The 19,063-nt window shown below is 40.2% G+C and overlaps 5 protein-coding genes across 5 annotated transcripts; 3 read left to right on the top strand and 2 right to left on the bottom strand.

Moving 5' to 3' along the window:
• Positions 1-3,000: 3,000 nt before the first annotated feature.
• On the top strand, positions 3,001-4,539 carry SS1G_06477 (hypothetical protein; the record flags this gene model as incomplete). Its single annotated transcript, XM_001592187.1, has 1 exon — positions 3,001-4,539. One exon carries the CDS (start codon positions 3,001-3,003, stop codon positions 4,537-4,539), a length of 1,539 nt encoding a protein of 512 aa, XP_001592237.1.
• A 2,391-nt stretch (positions 4,540-6,930) lies between these two features.
• Positions 6,931-7,539, bottom strand: SS1G_06476 (hypothetical protein; the record flags this gene model as incomplete). The annotated part of the gene is made up of 2 exons (XM_001592186.1): positions 6,931-7,074; positions 7,135-7,539. 2 exons carry the CDS (start codon positions 7,537-7,539, stop codon positions 6,931-6,933), a joined length of 549 nt encoding a protein of 182 aa, XP_001592236.1.
• Positions 7,540-8,377: 838 nt separating this feature from the next.
• Positions 8,378-9,167, top strand: SS1G_06475 (hypothetical protein; the record flags this gene model as incomplete). The annotated part of the gene is made up of 3 exons (XM_001592185.1): positions 8,378-8,425; positions 8,525-8,659; positions 8,778-9,167. The coding sequence occupies 3 exons, from the start codon at positions 8,378-8,380 to the stop codon at positions 9,165-9,167; spliced, it is 573 nt and encodes a 190-aa protein (XP_001592235.1).
• Positions 9,168-9,881: 714 nt separating this feature from the next.
• Positions 9,882-11,887, top strand: SS1G_06474 (phosphoglucomutase; the record flags this gene model as incomplete). The annotated part of the gene is made up of 4 exons (XM_001592184.1): positions 9,882-9,934; positions 10,103-10,404; positions 10,522-11,538; positions 11,595-11,887. 4 exons carry the CDS (start codon positions 9,882-9,884, stop codon positions 11,885-11,887), a joined length of 1,665 nt encoding a protein of 554 aa, XP_001592234.1.
• Positions 11,888-14,383: 2,496 nt separating this feature from the next.
• Positions 14,384-15,295, bottom strand: SS1G_06473 (hypothetical protein; the record flags this gene model as incomplete). The annotated part of the gene is made up of 1 exon (XM_001592183.1): positions 14,384-15,295. The coding sequence occupies one exon, from the start codon at positions 15,293-15,295 to the stop codon at positions 14,384-14,386; it is 912 nt and encodes a 303-aa protein (XP_001592233.1).
• Between the last annotated feature and the right edge of the window lie 3,768 nt (positions 15,296-19,063).

Here is a 19,063-nt window from a genome sequence, read left to right as displayed (position 1 = left end):
GTCATCTCGCGCAAGCAGTAAGGTTAAGGTTACATCAGATCAGACCCATATAATAAATCTCCGCTCAACAAGTCCCCAAAGTCGTAGACTTCGTGGACTTCGTAGCCGCCCAGAGGGAAATGAAGTGGAACTTCAAAGCTGAGCTATCGAGCGGAAGAGAGTGGGCGACTAACATGACGCACGTGATCCACTTGGTCCGTTGAAAATCTTCGGATGAATATGCCCGGGGTTCAACGAAACAGTGAACCAATCAATTGATGCATAGTAGAGCAATCGAATACCCAACGAAACATGTCGTTCTCGTCAGCCTTTTAATTTCAAAGGCAGACACGGGAATTCAACGGGTGTACTTTTTGATGTACACTCACTGTACAGTAACAACACTAAATGCTGCGACCCTTATCGTCGACCTCTTTCTATCGACCTTAGCTGAAGTCTAAGCGCTTTGGGGTTTTCCGTGCTCCAGAAACCTTTTTCCAGATGGAGTTCAGGTGATGTATTCGGGACGAAATGGTACCTTAGGTAGGTAGTTAATGTTCGGATTTGGTAATACGAAATGTTCAATTCCATGATGATACTAAATATTTCGGACAGGACCGTCTCGACCTATCTGTCTTGGAAAAGCGAGACGTCTCGGTTCGGGCATGAAGATAGCTAATCTTAGCTACTTAATCTTAGATAGACCGGTTTTCGAGGCCGAAGTTTAAAGGCATGAATGAGTATGAAGATGAAGCTGAAGCTGACATTCAGTCGGGTATCTGGGACTCATGATTCCTGCCATCAAGATTTTCTACCGTTCATCTGATGAAAGTTATATGACGGAATATACCATACCAGACGGCAGACATAAATTATGGATTCAGAGTCCTCGATCCCATCTCTTCCCATCGAACTAAACAGGAAATAATGAGTCAGAAGCATCCAGCATTCTGAAACTGTGAAACGTAGATCATGAAACCAGATAAACAAAAATGATTAACATTTCGGAATCAAACAAGCAACAAGCATCGCATCGAACATTCCAAAAGTCCAAAAATCAACCATATCCAATAATCTCAACGAAATACATAAAAATCCAATCGATTCGTTCAAAACCCATGTATAATTTCAACTCTATACTTCCGTATATATGCGGCGCGTCGGGAGAGAATACAAGGATATCTCCAAAATCATTTCGCTTGTCGGCGTGTGTTTCTTCACCAATAAGCTTCGAGAAGAGAATATTTGATCAACACGACCCTAACACGTAACCGCCAGGTCTCCACTTCTTCAAACCCCATTCTGTGTTCATTCTGCTTATTCATGAATTTTTGATTTCACTTTGAAAGTTATATGGAGTAAGTTGAAAGTTAAAAGTCGCAATCGAATAATAATGCATAATAATAATAACAATAATTAAATATGAGCGCTTGCAAGTCGGCTGTGTAATTGAAATGGTAAAAGCGTCTGTTGGTCGCGGTACTTGACTGGTAACTAACTAGCTGTATACCTACCTAGACAAAATTGAGGAAAATATCTCTCCTTTCATCTCTTGCTCCACAGTTGAATGAATTATCGACTGACCGACTTGACGAAAATTATTCCGCTGTAATGGGTCGTCAATTCGGCCATTTAGGTGTCGCAAAATGTGTAAATTACTTATTAGTAGTTTCATTAAGCAGGCGCTGATGGACAAATGAGGTGATGATTTATTCTTAGGTACTAAGGTTATGTACTCGAGTAGCAATATTGATGTCGGTACTTTGTGGTGTTATCGTTTGTTGTCGTTCATTCCCGTTGTTGTGTACGAGTATGGAGTATTCTGTAATGTTACTGTTACTGTTACCAACTCTTGTGTTACTGCTACTTTTACTACCTATTGTTTAATGTTGACTTTTCTACTTCAGGTGACGCGGGCGCTTGAAGACATTTTCGCGAAGTTGTACGCGGCATATTCATGTACGGTTCCTGAAAGGTAAGGTCTAGTAATTAATTCCCCGAACCGCGTCTTTTGATTTACTTTTCGCCGAGCGCCTCTATTTTGATCTCATTCTTGATACTCGATTTTGATTGGTCTATTCTTATTTTCAAAGTGGATATTTTATCAAATTCCCATGCAAAATACCATCTCCCCGGAATACCCGGATCCACTACCTAAAAAGATTTTAGCATTTTCGGGTGGGAAGTTCTAAAAATGAGTCACTATTGACGTTGCATGCGGTAGTGCATCTAACCCTAATCCCAATCAAGATGATAATTCATCCGGCGCCTGCTGAAGAACGAACCATATGGTCGAATCTTTTAGACCAAGAAACAGTATCATATCCACATTGCACATCTCAGTCTCGTCTAACTACATTTCTCCGCGTTTCGGATTATTTACATGCATTTTCTTTTCCTTGCCCCTGTCTGCAAATCAAGTCGATCCATGGACTGATCTAGGTATTGGATACGACTCTTCTACTCGATTTCCATGAGGATAAGTACTGGTGCTCATCACCTCATATCTCATTTCACTTACTCAGTCTCATCTCATACTCTTTCTTTCGTTCCTCATTAGACATTTCTTCTGTCATCCAAAAAAAGTTTAGAAGAGCTGTGCTCATCAAGTCATCATATCATTTCTTTAATATTCTTCAATTGATCTTGAAGTAGTCAAAAATATCTGGAGCCGGCTCCTTCATCAAAATTTAATCCTAGTGTTTTCGTAATAGACACAGACCATCTACCGCCCACTATCATTCAACCCATATTTCCGCGTAAGTAAAGGATCAAATACTATCCGAGGACACGTGCTACTATGAACTTGACTAACAATTTCATCTATACAGTCCGGTAGCAGATATGTCCTTTGATTATTCTTCATTCTCATTTGAGCCAACTACTCCTCCACAATTCGCATTCGAGGAGACTTTAATTAGTGCTCCATTCAACCTTAATCATTCTAGATCAAGTTCACGAGTGTCGATGTATTCTCGATCCTCATCACCATCTGATTCTATCAGTATCACAAGTACCCAGATGACGACTCCTGCGAGATCACCAATTAGACAACATGGTCCACTTCTCCTACCAAAAATCCGTCCACAAGATCAGGAGATTAGTGCTTCTCCCTCAACTGCCATGAGAGTAACCAAATCATCGAAAAAGAGTGCTGCTGGTCATGCACTCAAACATAATAGGAGTTACACGAATCCCGAGAAAATCGTGTTTAACTCTGATATCTTCCCTTCCAGTACTCGTCCAATGTCTACTCTATGCTCGCCAATGCATGCTGTTCAGTCTATTGAAAGTCAACATAGACGTTCCTCAAGTTCTAGTCTCGATGGTCAAACACTAGGCAAATATGGATTCCCAACATACCGTCAAATGCCAAGCTACATTCAACAATCCCCAAATCTGTCAGTCATGGAATCATACTCACCACAACCACACGAGCGCTATCCTACCCCCGCACGTGAACCATCTCCCCTAGCTCAAAGTATCAACATAGATGATATCACTCCAACCCATCTCGACAATGGTTTAACCACTAACCTCGCCACCTACCTCACCTCCCAAAACCCAGCTCCAGCTCTCGTCCGTCAACTTAATATCCACGTCCGTGACACCAACGCAAAACATTTCTGGTGGGATATCCGACAAATCCGACCCTGGACCTCTTTCAACACTGACACCATCTCCTCGATTCCGGGTTTTCACAGCCTTCTAAACTTAAGTCTCCCATCCAATATTTTCCACCAACCATCTCGCGCCTGTTCCAACCCGGAAAACGAACAAGAACTCCAAAATATCTACACCCAATTTTACGCCACAAAATTAAACCACGCTCTTTCCATTTCCCAAGGAACACGTCATCTAATGATTCGCGCATCATCCGCCATGGCTCAAAAATCCGGTGATCCGTCATACATCTCAAATTACACAGATGATAACTCCAAACTCATCTACGGACGAGGATTAGGACGTGTAGTTGGACTCGTCAAATCATTTGATCGCTGGAATACTGGTATGCGCGTTGAAGGAAACCATCGCAAGGTCGAGTATCTCCGGGGTCTCGCCCATTTACACAAATGTATGCGAGAAAACAACTGTCGCTACGGATTCATCATGACAGAAATCGAACTTGTAGTAGTAAGAAACGGCTCAGAAAGTATCCCCCACTTCGGCTATCTCGAAGTCCAAACCATCCAACTCGCCGCTCACTCTACTCCTCCTTGCACTTCCACTTCTACATTCTCCGAGGTGCCATCTTCATTCCCCCAACACGAAGCAGCAGATTCAAATGTGCATGAAAACCCTCTTAAAATGACAGCTTTACTCGCTCTTTGGTATCTCCATATGTTAGCACGTGATGAGATTCTTCCCGGACAAGTGGGTTGGAAGACGGAGATTGGAGCGCCGGCTGAAGGGACGAGGAGGAAGATTTTGCCGAAGGATGACTGGATTCCTGAACCGCAGTTGGCTGAGAAGAGAGAGGCGAAGAGGGGGAGGGGGTGGGTTTGGCCTGAGGAGAGTGTTGGGAGGAAGGAGTTGGGGAAGAGGGGGGTTAGGTATTAGGCATTGATGGGCCTTTCTTTTGTTTTCCTTTGTTTTTGAAGGGCTGGGTTTGGAAAGGGTGGTGGAGTGTTTTGTATTGGATTGAGGGAAGCACGGAGAAGAGAAATAAAATAGAAAAGTCCGGGTGAGCTATCGCAATATCCTTAGTTATTCAACGCATATATTGGGAGTTGGGTTAGGTTGGAGATATATTTGGAAACGTACTTTGCATCGGATTGGATTGGAGTAACACAAGGAACACAAAGTAAATGATGATAATTTAATGGTTTATGTCGGCGTATCTGGGTTTTGGGAGTTTTGAGAGTTTAAATATTTTTAAATACATCAAAGAATAAATGAAAAATTTTATTAAAAAAATAACACTTTTGAAATGTCAACAAAATTAAATTTATTTTCAAATAAAAGTTTTTATTTAAAAACAGATATCTGTATTCTCATATATAAAGTAATAAAAAAATACAATGATGTGTTACGAGGTTTGTCGTCTAGATCACGTGGAAGTGCTCTAGGCTCTCGAGGTGGTTTATAACTATGTTACGACTAAAACCCGTGTCACATGACTAAACAAGGGGTCACGTGGTCCCACTCGTCCCACCGATTTAAATCGAGGGGAACGGTAGGAAGGCCTCCCACCGATCCCACTGATTTATATCGAGGGGAACGGTGGGACATACGGCACGAAGGTCTATATAATCAAGATGGATTTCCTTTGTATAGAGCTTCGTGCTCAAGATCAATCATTTAGTATACTCTACTATTAGTTACGAATTGCATATCATTGTTGTCATTACTTTAAGTCCCTGCTTGACGCCTAGTTATAAACCACCTTGAGAGCCTAGAGCACTTCCACGTGATCTAGACGGCAAACCTCGTAACACCTAGTTATAAACCACCTCGAGAGCCTAGAGCACTTCCACGTGATCTAGACGAAAAACCTCGTAACACCTAGTTATAAACCACCTCGAGAGCCTAGAGCACTTCCACGTGATCTAGACGAAAAACCTCGTAACATCATGCTTCTATGATCACGTGCCTTGGTCGTGTGATGGTAGTTGTGTAGCCCGTCTGTTACGTGACGGTTGTTACCCACTAGTGGCTCACGTGCACTAGCCCTTTATATAAAGACCTTCTTACTTAGAATCTTCTTAGTTCTTTAGTTTTAGATTCTAAGTGATTGAATTGACTCCGTTTACGACTTTTCCGTCACACCGTCGTAACATGATTGAAAAGTTAATATTTTTATTTTTATTAAAATATTTTAATGTAAATCTATTAAATTATAATTATTCATATTAAAATATATAGAACCTAAGTGAGTTCTCAATTGATTATTTTCTTGAATTAAAATAGTAAGTCAAAGTATATTTTTTATAACGTGGTTTATCACCGAGTGGATCATATCACCGAGTGGATCACTTTCACCTCAACTTACCACTTTAAACTCGTATCATTCAACAACAATTGAATCAATTGATTAAAGCTATTAAGAATCTAATAATCTAGGATCTATTACACTGTTTTGACAAGTTCTTGCATTATGTCCTGTTTTTCCACACTTACTACAGCATCGATTAGAAGATGCTTCCCCATTAGAATTCCCCCCTTTTTGATGCTCGTCGTATTGAATTTGAATATCAACCTCTTGTTGAGATAATATATCTGCAGTCTCTTGTTCAGTAAATACTCTTCCTTGACGCAATTGAGTTTTTTTGTGTGTCGACGTTTGCTTAATACTATATTTGCCTTTCGAAGTGTATGAATCTCTGCATTTAAAAGTGTATTCTCATAAACTAATCTCTCTGTACCTTTAACTAAAGCTAGTATAGTCTCAAATATAGGTGTAGAGGAGCTTGATTGATGACGAGTTATTCGAGATTTTACTAAAGTTGATTGTGAAAGAGCTTCAGTTGGATTGTGAGAGATTTGAGAGATCTATATATCTGGATCGAAAAAAGGAGGGGTAAACGTATGAATTCGAATATCTAGTTTCGAAAGTACAGCTTCAGGATTAAATGGTATTAGACCTGTTCCTCGGAATCCTGATTTCATATTCTGAACTATGATTGATTCTTGATATACAGCTTTGAAAACTGTAAAGAATTCAGCCTTCGATATATAGTTGATATATGCCTTGATAAATTCATCAATTTGACCATTATATAAACATTTCAGATTGCTAAAACAGCCAATATCAAATGGTTGAGTTAAATAATTTGAATGCGGTGGTAATTTGATATATATAATGTCATTCTCCTTGCAATATGATTGAAAAGCTACAGATTCGTGGCTTTCATATTTATCTAATACCAACATTCGATATTTGCTTTTTCTTTGATTCAGAGTATGCTTATTGAAGTGTTTCAATCATTCTAAACCTATCTCATTGTTTGTTCATCTATTGGAAATAGGTTTAATAACCCAATCCGCAGGAAAATCGGTTTCGGTATACCAATTGGAAAGATGAACCTGTCCTTGAATCATCAGAAATAGGGGTATAGTTTCACCCTCCCCATTACCATATATAATCGCTGTAGCCTACTCTCTATTGTCTGATTGTATTATTTTGCTTCTGCTATTTCGTTCAGTACTAGTTACAACCATTTCGGGATATATTATACCCATCATAAAGCCGGTTTCGTCGAAATTGTAGAAATCATAATCGAGAATACTATATTTTGCTTGCATATTCGATACCAATTTAAACCACTCTTCAATAAGCTTGGGATCTTCGCAAAGAGCTCTTTGAAAATCATAAACACGACTAAAATATATCTCTAATATTATATAACGCTTTACGAATCGATGAGCCCAAAGCTTTCCAATTTTCTTCGCATTTCTTGATTCAAGAATATAATTCGCCATATCTTCCACACCTTTAATTTTAGGTGGAAACCCTCTATTATCTATATCAAGTATATATTGAACAATCACCTCCTTTTTTAACTTTGTAAGATTATAACAATTCGCTCGAGTTTCGACACGGGGAGTAAAACCATTCATTCTGTGATTGAGTGTTGTATATTGTGACCAAAAGGGTGTTTATAGACCAGCAATTGTATTTAACTTAGAATCTACAGGTGAAGAGCACCTGTAGATGGGGATAGCTACTCTATATATACACAAATGAATGGCCTAGCCGTAATGGCTTAGGCAAAAAGAAGTCATATTTATCCCTCCAATGATCTTACTTTACCGATAACCATTGATACCTAGTACTTGTCCGGATCTGATCCTCAGGTCACCTAAATCGCATACTAATCTCGAGTAATCGTATCATGTGTGGACATGGTTAATGTACCTGAGGTTTCTTATATAATAAAGGTGGGAGGAAAGCAGGGATTTCCGTCACATATATGGTAAATTATATAGCTTGGCAGCTTTTCGAATACTAAGTTTTTTGTCTTTTTGAATAGCCTCAATAGCTAAAAGTATTCGAGCTTCTTTATTATTCGATTGCATTTCAATTGATTGATAAAACACGTGTTGAAGTGGGAGATCAAGAATTGAGGTGGAAGTGATCCACTCGGTGATAAACCACGTTATTATATATTATAATTATGATTTTTGGTAAATTATCAAAGTTGATGAGTTTTGGTGTGATTTTCGTTATTTTCGGGAAGTGTCTCACGAGTCCGTGCACTCACTGGTGGGCTGGCCGGGTGGGGTGTCCAGGATGAGATGAAATTATTTGTTGAATACTAGGTGGGATGTAAATTTACACCTGCCTTCTGATCTCAATTCAATTAATTCAACCACAGTTAATTCGACTACCATTGATTCGTGATTTATAACAAGAAATCCAAACTATAGAATAGACTAACTAAACAGTGTAAAGGCCATGGATGCAATAAGCCAAACTCATCCATTGGTTTGGATTGATTGCGAGGTATGTTTTATCTTTGATTATTTACCACTTATATGGAAAATTCTCGAGTTCGCAGATATATATTTCACCTAAACTAGTAAAGCTGACGATGGCATATAGATGACAGGACTCGATATTGAAAAGGATGTCATCATCGAAATCTCATGTATAATTACGAATGGAAATTTAGAGATCCTGGATAAGGAAGGTTGGAATGCTGTGATTCATCAGGATAAAGAGACGATGGATAAAATGGTTGGTAGCTTGATTCTTTTAGGCACAATTGGCAAATTTGCACATGTCTTCCTATCTTTGGATAATTCGTTGTCAATCAAGACGTGCATCTATGCTGACAATCATCTCTCAACCACAGGACGAATGGTGTACCAAAACCCATGCCTCCACCGGTCTAACATCCGAAGTTCTCTCCTCTCGCACTACACCCGCCAGTGCTGCAAACTCTCTCCTCTACTACATCAAAAAATACATCCCACAGCCTCAACGTGGAGTCCTGGCGGGAAATAGCGTGCACGCCGATAAAGCATTCCTGAGCAAAGGACCATACAAAAAAGTACTCGAGCACTTACATTACCGAATCTTAGATGTGAGTAGTATCAATGAAGCAGCGAAGCGTTGGTGCAGTCTAGATGTTTTGGTGGAGCAGCCTAGGAAAAAGAAGATACATAGGGGTAGAGATGATATTGAGGAGAGTATTGAGGAGGCGAGATATTGGAAGGAGAGGATTTTCAAAACGGCTAAGTGAAGCAGGTGCTGAGTTTGATGGATGAGATTTCCCATGATGGATTGATGGTTTTGGTAAAGCTTTGGTAGGGCTTTGATAAGGAAGTATTAATGGTCACTTTAGTTGTGAGCTGATGAATAGATGGACGGTGGCACAGAGAGATATGATTATCATTTGTGGAAATCGATACGTCCAACGAAGGGAAAGGTATGGCATAGCTGCATTGCTACCCTAAGAAAGTTGTTGAAGCTATCACTATCGAGAAGATGAGTCTAAGTGTATTTCTTCAATTAGTTCCCGTGAATAGCTTTACCCTGCCGATCATGGCGTAACGCTATTTTCTAGAAGTCATCAACGATTGGTTACTTTGTATAAACTATAGAACAGCTCATAGTCCGAGTAATCCCTAAGTATTTAGCCTTATTCCAAGAAAAATTGATGGTTTAATGTGAGATGATGATTTTCGAATACCTAGTTCTAATTACACCGCCCTCTCTGGCAGGTTGCTTTGCACGGCAGAATGATCCACATAACTTCTTCCCAGGTCAGAGAAGAACCCCTCATGTCCCACTTCAAAAGGTCTCAACGCAATGCCCCACCTTAAACCCCACCCGAAAGCTAATATGAACACCGCTCCTGAGCTTGCTTGTTGGCATTAAAACTAAAGCTTTCTTCTCCTTATTTTCCTTCCTCCTAAACAATATTTTGACTTGTACTTCACATCAATCTGCAATCATGAGTGTCCAAACTGTTACTTTGAAGCCTTTTACTGATCAGAAGCCGGGAACGTATGTACATTTTTGAAGCTTCAGAACCCCACCTCTATTTTACTTGGCCAAGGTTTCCATTTTGCCAACACAGATACAACAAGCAAGGCTTGGATATTGAATCATCAACAAAGCATGGAAATGGATCAAACAGCAGAAATGATAGCTTGCTAATTCCTCCCTTCTTAGTTCTGGTCTCCGTAAAAAGGTCGTTGTTTTCCAACAACCACATTACAGCGAATCTTTCGTCACATCCATCCTCCTTTCCATCCCTGAAGGTGTCAAGGACAGTTTCCTCGTTATTGGTGGCGATGGACGTTACTGGAATCCAGAGGTGGTTCAGTTGATTGCAAAGATTGGTGCTGCGTATGGTGTTAAGAAGTTGTTGATTGGTCAGAATGGTATCTTGAGTACCCCGGCTGCGTCGCACATTATCAGGAAGAGAAAGGCGACCGGAGGTATCTTGTTGACTGCTAGTCATAATGCTGGTGGTATGTAATATTTCTTAACGTTTTAGGAGGATGGGGAGAGCGGGACAGGTGAAGGAAAAGCCCGAGTGAGGTGGAAGATATTGAAGATGACAGTCTGGCTAATAGATTGATTGACAGGTCCAAAGAATGATTTCGGTATTAAATACAACCTCGCAAATGGTGGACCAGCTCCAGAATCAGTCACAAACAAGATTTTTGAAGCATCAAAAACTCTTACCGAGTACAGGATTGCCGATATCCCAGAAGTCGACATCGCTACAATTGGCACAAAAACATATGGTCCATTGGAGGTTGAGATTATCGACTCATGTGCCGACTACACTGAGATGTTGAAGGATATCTTCGATTTCCCTCTCATCAAGAAGTTCTTCCAAACACACACTGACTTCAAGGTTCTATTCGATGCACTTTCGGGTGTTACTGGTCCTTATGGAAAGGCTATCTTCGAGACCGAATTAGGTCTTCCAAGTTCTAGCACCCAAAACTGCATTCCTTCTCCAGATTTCAATGGTGGTCATCCAGATCCTAACTTGACCTATGCACACTCACTTGTTGAGGCTGTTGACAACGGAAAGATTCATTTTGGTGCTGCAAGTGATGGTGATGGAGATCGTAACATGATCTATGGAGCTAATGCATTCGTCTCTCCTGGTGACAGTCTTGCAATCATTGCTCACTACGCACAAACAATCCCATACTTCAAGAAACAAGGTGTTTACGGTCTTGCCCGCAGTATGCCAACATCTGGAGCTGTTGATCTTGTTGCTAAAGCTCAAGGTCTTAACTGCTATGAAGTTCCTACTGGATGGAAATTCTTCTGCGCTTTGTTCGACGCTGATAAACTTTCCATCTGTGGTGAGGAATCTTTCGGTACTGGATCAAACCATATCCGTGAAAAGGATGGTCTTTGGGCTGTCGTCGCTTGGTTGAATATTATCGCCGCTATTGGTGAGAAGGATCCAAGTGTTACACCAAGTATTGCCAAGATTCAACAAGATTTCTGGACTATCTATGGTCGTACCTTCTTCACTAGATATGATTATGAGGATGTTAGCAGTGAGGGTGCTGCAAAGGTTGTTAAGGATTTGAATACCAAGATTGAGGATCCATCATTCATTGGTAGCAAGATTGGTGGTAAGTTTTTTCCCCCCTATGTAACATGACAAAAGAGCTCACAGATTATTTTACAGACCGTACAGTCTCGGATGCCGGTGATTTCTCCTACACTGATCTCGACGGCAGCGTTTCCTCCAACCAAGGTCTTTACGTTAAATTCTCCGACGGATCTAGAATCGTCGTTCGTCTCAGTGGTACTGGTTCATCAGGTGCTACCATCAGGTTGTATATTGAAAAACATACTAGTGACGAGAGTACTTATGGTCAAGATGCTCAAGTCTTCTTGAAGGATAATGTTGATTTTGCGGTTGAACTTTTGAAGTTTAAAGAGTATATCGGTAGAACTGAACCAGACGTTAAGACTTAAGACTTTTGTCGGTTTGGGGAAGGAAAAATGATGGAAAGTATAGTTATCGGATGGAATCCAGATGTGAATAATTAGTTAGCCAGCGTGCGTGCAGATATGATATCAATACAAATTACAAAAGTTGTCATTATGAATATTATGAAGCATATGATACTGTCATTCATTTTACTCGAGTATTTTTGTGGAATAGCGAAAAGACTCATTAAAATTTTTTGGAAGTGATGATTAGATTTGATATCCAAACCCCTAAAGTTCTATTCTTCTTATCCAGCTACTGGCTATATTAGTTCATATTCAAGGTAAAGAGACAAGATGTTAGAATGATTTCCGGTCACTTGTTAAAGTATCATAAGGGTAGTTCTAGTTCTTGAAAATTAATTCTGCTATCAAAGCCCGATATTAAGACCTTACAAGCATAAGGATCGAGATCGCTAGCCGTCTAGATGAATAATTGTAGAGATATTAAGAATTATTATGTATGGCATAAATATCCTCGGCTTATATCTCCAAATATAGAAATTGACTTGGTAATAATTTCTATAGTAGAATATAAGGGGTTAGATTACGTTATTCTTCTTGGTGAGTTTGAGAGGGCGTAGGTTAGAGCATTGATGGATTTGTTTGCTGGGTTTTATGGTTTGGAGTTAGAGTTAGTTAGAGTATAGAGTGCGATTATCTAAAGATCTTGAGGGATTTATTAATATATATTTAAAAATTGGAAATAATTTTATAATGTAAAAGCGAATTTGTATTAGGTGGTAGGATATTACGCTCGTGGTATTGTTGGTGTCAGATTACCACAGGTGCTTGCTTCGTTCCATCTTGTTTATGCATGTAAAAGGTAGCTAGATAGATTCGATTAGAGTTCATGCGAGAATAAGTTCCAAGCAGGTCATTGCCCTTTGTTTTTTATTGAGATAATTGGTCAATCAACTGATTAGATGTTATGTCATTGAATCTAATTCTGTAAAATGCAGCTGGTGCAGAGGGGTATTAGGAATTAGCTGGAAAATGCCATGGCTGTCAATTTGTTGTAATCCCTCCTCGTACAGGGGGCTTGATGATCAGGAGAGATCGGACTTAGAGCGTCTGAATTGGAACATCATGGGGTAAATTTCTGGTCTTTGTCCATTGGCTATAATCTGTGACAAAAATGATTATATTTGGCTCATCTAAAGGAAGAGTGTAAATGGTTAAAATTTGAAAAAGAGATGATAGGCCTCGTCGCTATGAGATGAATGACGGTCTAGACTATATCACGTGGATCACTTTGGCTTACAGCTAATAGCCTTGGTGTATTTTAATATGGGACTATTCCTAGAAGCTAAGTCTTACGCCTCTCGACGTTATAATTCTGGCACTACACCAGCAGCTGAGAGTAATAGGAGGTATCAAGCTCCAGACCCTCGCCATTCTCACTCTCATCTAAAGAAAAGCTCTGTCTCCGCCCATTTTAAGAAATGATTGGGATGATCTAACTAAAAATCATAATCAAGCTGCTTCAATCTGGGTCTCATAACCATCGCGATCGCATTTTCTTTATCCTGGTTCCAATTTTTTCCCTACTAGATTGTATATTTACTTCCTCTGGTTCTCGGAATACACACACTGCGTGAAGTCCAGCATAACAACACTATACTCATCCAGTGCAAACCTGCCAGTAATCATCATGTTTGAAGGTCTTATGTTTTTATTCAGAATAGAGTAGTCACCAGAAGCCGAGCAATTCGAGCAGCCTCGTGAAAAATATCTCCCTGATCTGGTGGTTTTCTCTTGGGGTTTTGGTTAGCATTTATGATAATGTATGCCCATTGGTTTGCGCACAGGAACTTTCCTTTGATATATACATTAGATTCAAAACTTTTGAAGAACATTGAAGATAAAAGATTGATAACGTGATGTTACTGTTTCAAACTTGCTGTTGCCGTCTCGCTGTTCTACAAATATTTGTGGATTTTTTTGATATCAGATTCTGTTGTGCGAGCTGTCAAGGAACAGAAACATACTTCGTGCCAATGTAACGCCTTTGAAAGGAATATTTTGCACAAAAAATGAATCCAGTTGAAAAGTTTTCGCACTTTCATATCATCCCCTTGGATACAAGTATCTTGACTTCTCACGAGAACGTATGACGGAAAAGCTTTTGTGCGTCTCCTATCGGTCAACTATCGCAAGCACTTATTCTGTAAGCTACCCATAAACCTTTTAGGATCGAGGAAACAGCCCTTCATATATATCCTATCCGCAAAATGCGGTATGTTTTGTATGTTTTACTCACACTGTAATTCAAAGGGGTGAAGTACGCTTTGGATTGATTTAAAGTGCAAATTCTCTTTTCCAAGACGCAGTCACTTCCCAGCTCAATTATAGATACTTTTTTGGAGCAGTGAGCAGCATCAACATTGTGCTTAGCGAACTCTTGGATTGAAAAAGGTACTGCTAGAAAGAGATTCCGTGCCGCTATGGCAGTGATGTTCCGTTCCCATATTAAACACTTCACTCTTCCAAACTAGAAGCTTCATCCGAAGAATTCTCTACTCTCTCTCCGTCCTCCAAGTCTGAATATTCAACTTCTTCTGGGTCAAGTTCCCAATCGTAGTTTATCTTGCCGCTCTTTCCATTTCCGGTCCCCCTCCGATTTCTTCTCTGCAGTCTCTTCCTCATTCCCCCTGGATAGTCTTTCTGAATCTTTCTTTGAGACTTCTCGAATTCATGGTTATCGTCCTCCATTTCTGATAAGCAGAGTTGTACATCATCGTCCTCAGTCAAGCCAAGCTTTTTCGCCAGTTTACTAGCAACTTGTACCGACGAATTGGAAGAACGTTTCAGAATAGGAACTGTGTCGAAAAATACATGTTTCAAAGGTTTTTGGTAATCAGGGACTAATTCATCATTCCCACAGTCACTAACAAGACCACGTATTCCATATACAAAGTCTCTAGGCTCTGTGGCAATGAAATCATCCAGGCAAATATTCAAGCACTGTCCCAGGCGGAAGAGTTGTCCTCTTTGTGCCCAATACCTAAACATAGTGATATGCCGGACTGCCAGGGTTTCTTTCACGGCATCATTCCAAGCATCTCCACGGCCCCTCGATCTTGCCAACTTCTTGAAGGATTCATCGAAGGTATTACCTAAGATACTTTTGCCACCACAGTGGACTATATACTCCCTGCCAAGACATATTTCCTGCATTATCCAGACACGGCACCAATATGGGCGTTGGCAAAAGGCAAGGAGTGCTGCACGCCAAGCTATACGACTTTTGTTTGTAGATTCCACGATTTGTCTTTCTCCAATACGTGTAGTTTCCATTATCTGTAAAATCTCGATTGCAAGGTCACTGTCATCTTTTGCGGGGCCTAGCCAAAGAATGACTCCTTGTGCTTTTCTGTAAATTTTCTGCATTATATGTACCTGGCTGTTTCTCTCGAGGTGATCCGTCTGATCGATACACAGAGCATCTATCCATAGATACCGATCTTTATCCACAAACCTCAACTGTATCAATGCATCGTACAAATTCTTTCGAATCCGGAATTTGCAGCCATTGACAAGTATGAAAGGATCATCGCTGCTAACTTCTTTCCACTCATATGACAACGCTTCGTATTTTACTGTGACTGAGGGAGCTCTCAAGTCGATGTGGAGGAGCGAGCTTTCAATGGGGATGTCGCCACAACCCCCACTTAAAACTAAAATTCGTATTGCTTTCAATTGATCTGGATTTAAAGGCTGGTATTCAAATGTGGATATTGGCTCCTTTCTTGTCATAACGAACTCCTATGTGGGCCCAATGAAGCAAGCTGCTTGGTTCTGTGTTAATTGTCAGTAGATATAATCTGTGGAGTATGATGTTTATTTCCTTATCGCCGACATAGGCATGGATGCACATGCAGACACTGTCAACCAATCGGTTATTTCAGGGCTCTTATCGAGCGAACATGAGCGAGATATTATAAATTATCCCAGTATTCTGAATATCATCAGTATCATCGCGTTTGGATTATGCATAACTGTAAGTGGTATTGAACTTCAACATACCGCCGTTCGTAGTATATCCTTCATATAAAGCACCAATACGCTACCGTGAACTTATTACAACACTGGAAACTCTATCCAGTAATTGATAGTTAAATAAGATGCACGTATCTTCTTCGAGATAGCATCGAAAAGGGAGGGAGGTCGTTCGAATGAGTGAGATGAGGAGGCGTGCCCCAATGTCCGAAATTCTGTCGATGTGAAGGTCGGATGGTCAAGATATTGTAAATTTCGAGTTGCTCCTAAAACTTGTGAGCCGTTTCTACTTCAATTCAAATACCTCCTGCTAACTCTTTTGCTCGTACGGCAAGCTCATTCGAGGATGCTGCGATAAAAGGCATTTGCTCATGATCTTTATTTCCGCACAAATGGATATACTAGCCATACGAATCATTTACTGCTGAGCACGCATTTTCGCTCTAGTGAAGTAACTTACTGCAGATAATGGATATTAAAATGGCTTGCCCAAGCTTTCAAGAGAGTAAATTTTCGACTCTGCGCTCTAGTGCACCAAAACCAAAATAAAATCACGTTCATCCCCATCTCCATCCCCAGAGCCGAATATCAAATTAACTTCTTAAACCTCCGCAGATATTGGTTTCCAGAAATCAGAAGTCCGTTATCGGGATAAATGGATGACCGCTTTATCTTCCATTCGGCAAACTTGGTTTGACCCTAAATCCAATCCCCATCCACACTCTTTTCCGTGTCCCATAACCGATTAACAGAAAATATCTGCGAAGACGACTTTGCAATCTTCCCACCTCCCGAGAGATTCGTATGGGATATGTACAATTGATTGGATTTGAGGCTGGATTGAGAATTCGAAACATGTAAAACAAAGAGAAGGTGGTGTTCGTTGTTGGTGAGAAAGGGTTTCGATATTTTGGGAAGAAAGTTGAAGTCCGATGGGTCTGCAGCATTATTTAGGTACAAAGCTCTTTCCTCTGTGTATTACCATTGTAAAGTCTTCCTTTGTTCAATACTTGCTTGTGTTCGTTCTGCATAGTACTCGATTCGGTCTTTCGATGGCTTTTTCTTCAAAATTTGCGATGCTTATCGGTTTTATTGGGCTTTTGTTCGCCAGATAATGCTAAAAGTTCTATAATATCTGTCTCTTTCCTTCCTTAGAATCCTGCCCATGCGTATGAATATGTATCTTCTTATGCCGTGTACTGTACGAGTTCTCGTCGTGGCTTCAGACAAGGTATGATTTAGGTATCGGACTCAGTGTCGCATATTTCTTCGCTTCCTTTTCTCCTCGTTGATCTGCATTAATGACACTTTGTTAGCACTGTTTGATGGGCTTATTCAAATCCTAAGGAATCATATATGAAGTAATCTGGTCTCATGTAATAATACCTTCGTTGCTACATGGTATTCAATGTCCAACTTGAGTTGTAGTCCTGCATTTCATCTAGGCGGACCCTCAGCCGAAGCCGAAGCACTTTTAAGACCATTGTTCACTTGTATTATACATTGTTCATCGTTCTAATATGTTCAATTTGCTTCGTCTATTGGACCGAGTCTTGAGATAGTGGTACGTTAGGAAGGTATTTGGCTTAGATTCGTCGTGCATTGGGCATTAGGTTCCGAATATATAGGCGTAGTATTAATATGAATAGCAGTGCTATAGACGAATTTCTTGACTCGAATTACTGAAATCTTCTTCGTTAAATCCGATCTCCACGTTTAGATGTTAGTTACCTCAGGTCATATTTCGATATTTGCTGTGTTCTTTGTGCTGTGTTCTGTGCTCGTACTTTGGATCGGATCGAATAATCTCGGTGCTCGAAAGGCTCTCGGAGACTGTTTATGGCTTTCCTTTTTCGCTGATTATCCTAGCTTCGAGGTTTCAAAGAACTTTCCTATATGAATTAAATCCTTAAATCGACATCGATGGTCATCAGCATAGAATTTCAAGGAAGTGCTTCAAGTATAGAAGGACTGCAAGTAGATTGATACTGTATGTAATTTTTTCTTATATAACTGAAGGGCTAAATCTAGTACTTTCGCGGAAGTGAGGAAGCTACGAATGTACTTTTTCTCGCCACCCTTATGCACCTGCCATAGAACCCTTGACCCATGCCACATTCCACGGTGGTAAAATACCATCTATTACAACATCACATCTGAGCAGTAACTCACAGTAATCTTTTTCTCTTCTATTCCTATGGTAACGAGTCTACATGTGATGTAACATCTACATCTGGGTCCCCACTTCATATTCGTCAGTTTGGACAGGCGTGACATCTAAATATTCTTCAAATCACATTTGCAGTGCATGCACAATTCAAACTGGTTTTTAGAGTATCAAATAGCATGATTGTTAAAGCATCATCTGATTATAAGCAGCCAATACCTTTCCATGGAGTATTTTCTTTTGAATTGACTAGTCATGCGACCATTTAGTTCATTCTCCCCAGCCAATGCTGTCGCTTGAAGTATGATTTTACATGATGTAGGAGGTATTTAGTCAGTGACCTAATGGAAATGTATTCCGAAGATTGGATCACGCGATGTGCATTAACTTAAAATGGACGTTTTTGTCCTGTTTGCTCCAAATCGACAAATGGCGCGAAAAAAGTTAACAGAATTTTCAAAGGTATAAAAGAGGTCCAAATTTCCACTTCAATTTTCTTTTCTTCTGCAGAATTGGAGTTTGCTCGGGGTTAAGTTTACTTGATATGGGGTGGTGGCTCGAGCTTTCCTCCAGTGTTCACTGTAAGTTAATCTTTTCTTATTTTTTCGGCTAATCTTGAATACAGAATACGATACAATCGACGAGATGGAAGGGAGGAAGCCAGTTTGTATAGCCAGCAGATAGTCTTATCTGTGCGGGTCAAATGCAAGCTGGTGGTGGAATTGGGGTAAGGCAGGTGTAGTTGGCCTCAGATCGTACAGGCAGTAGACAGGCTTGTCTATGCGTGTCAAATGCGATCTGGGTGGGAGGGCATTGAATATCTGGCTTTATGCTGGAGTTCGAGGCCTTTCGTACATAGTTGATAAACTAGACAGTTACATATTCGGCCTTGTGCTGGTATGTGACTCTAGGATGCAAGTCTAGTGTTTAGTGTATTTAGTAATCAAAATAGTTAAACTAGTATGTGCTCATTTTTCATGGGACTTAATCCA

The sequence above is a fragment of the Sclerotinia sclerotiorum genome, genomic scaffold, assembly GCF_000146945.2.
Source record: "Sclerotinia sclerotiorum 1980 UF-70 scaffold_8 genomic scaffold, whole genome shotgun sequence".
NCBI lineage: Eukaryota > Fungi > Ascomycota > Leotiomycetes > Helotiales > Sclerotiniaceae > Sclerotinia > Sclerotinia sclerotiorum.
Note: the sequence above shows the minus strand (reverse complement) of the source record. Positions and strands in the feature narration are given on the sequence as shown.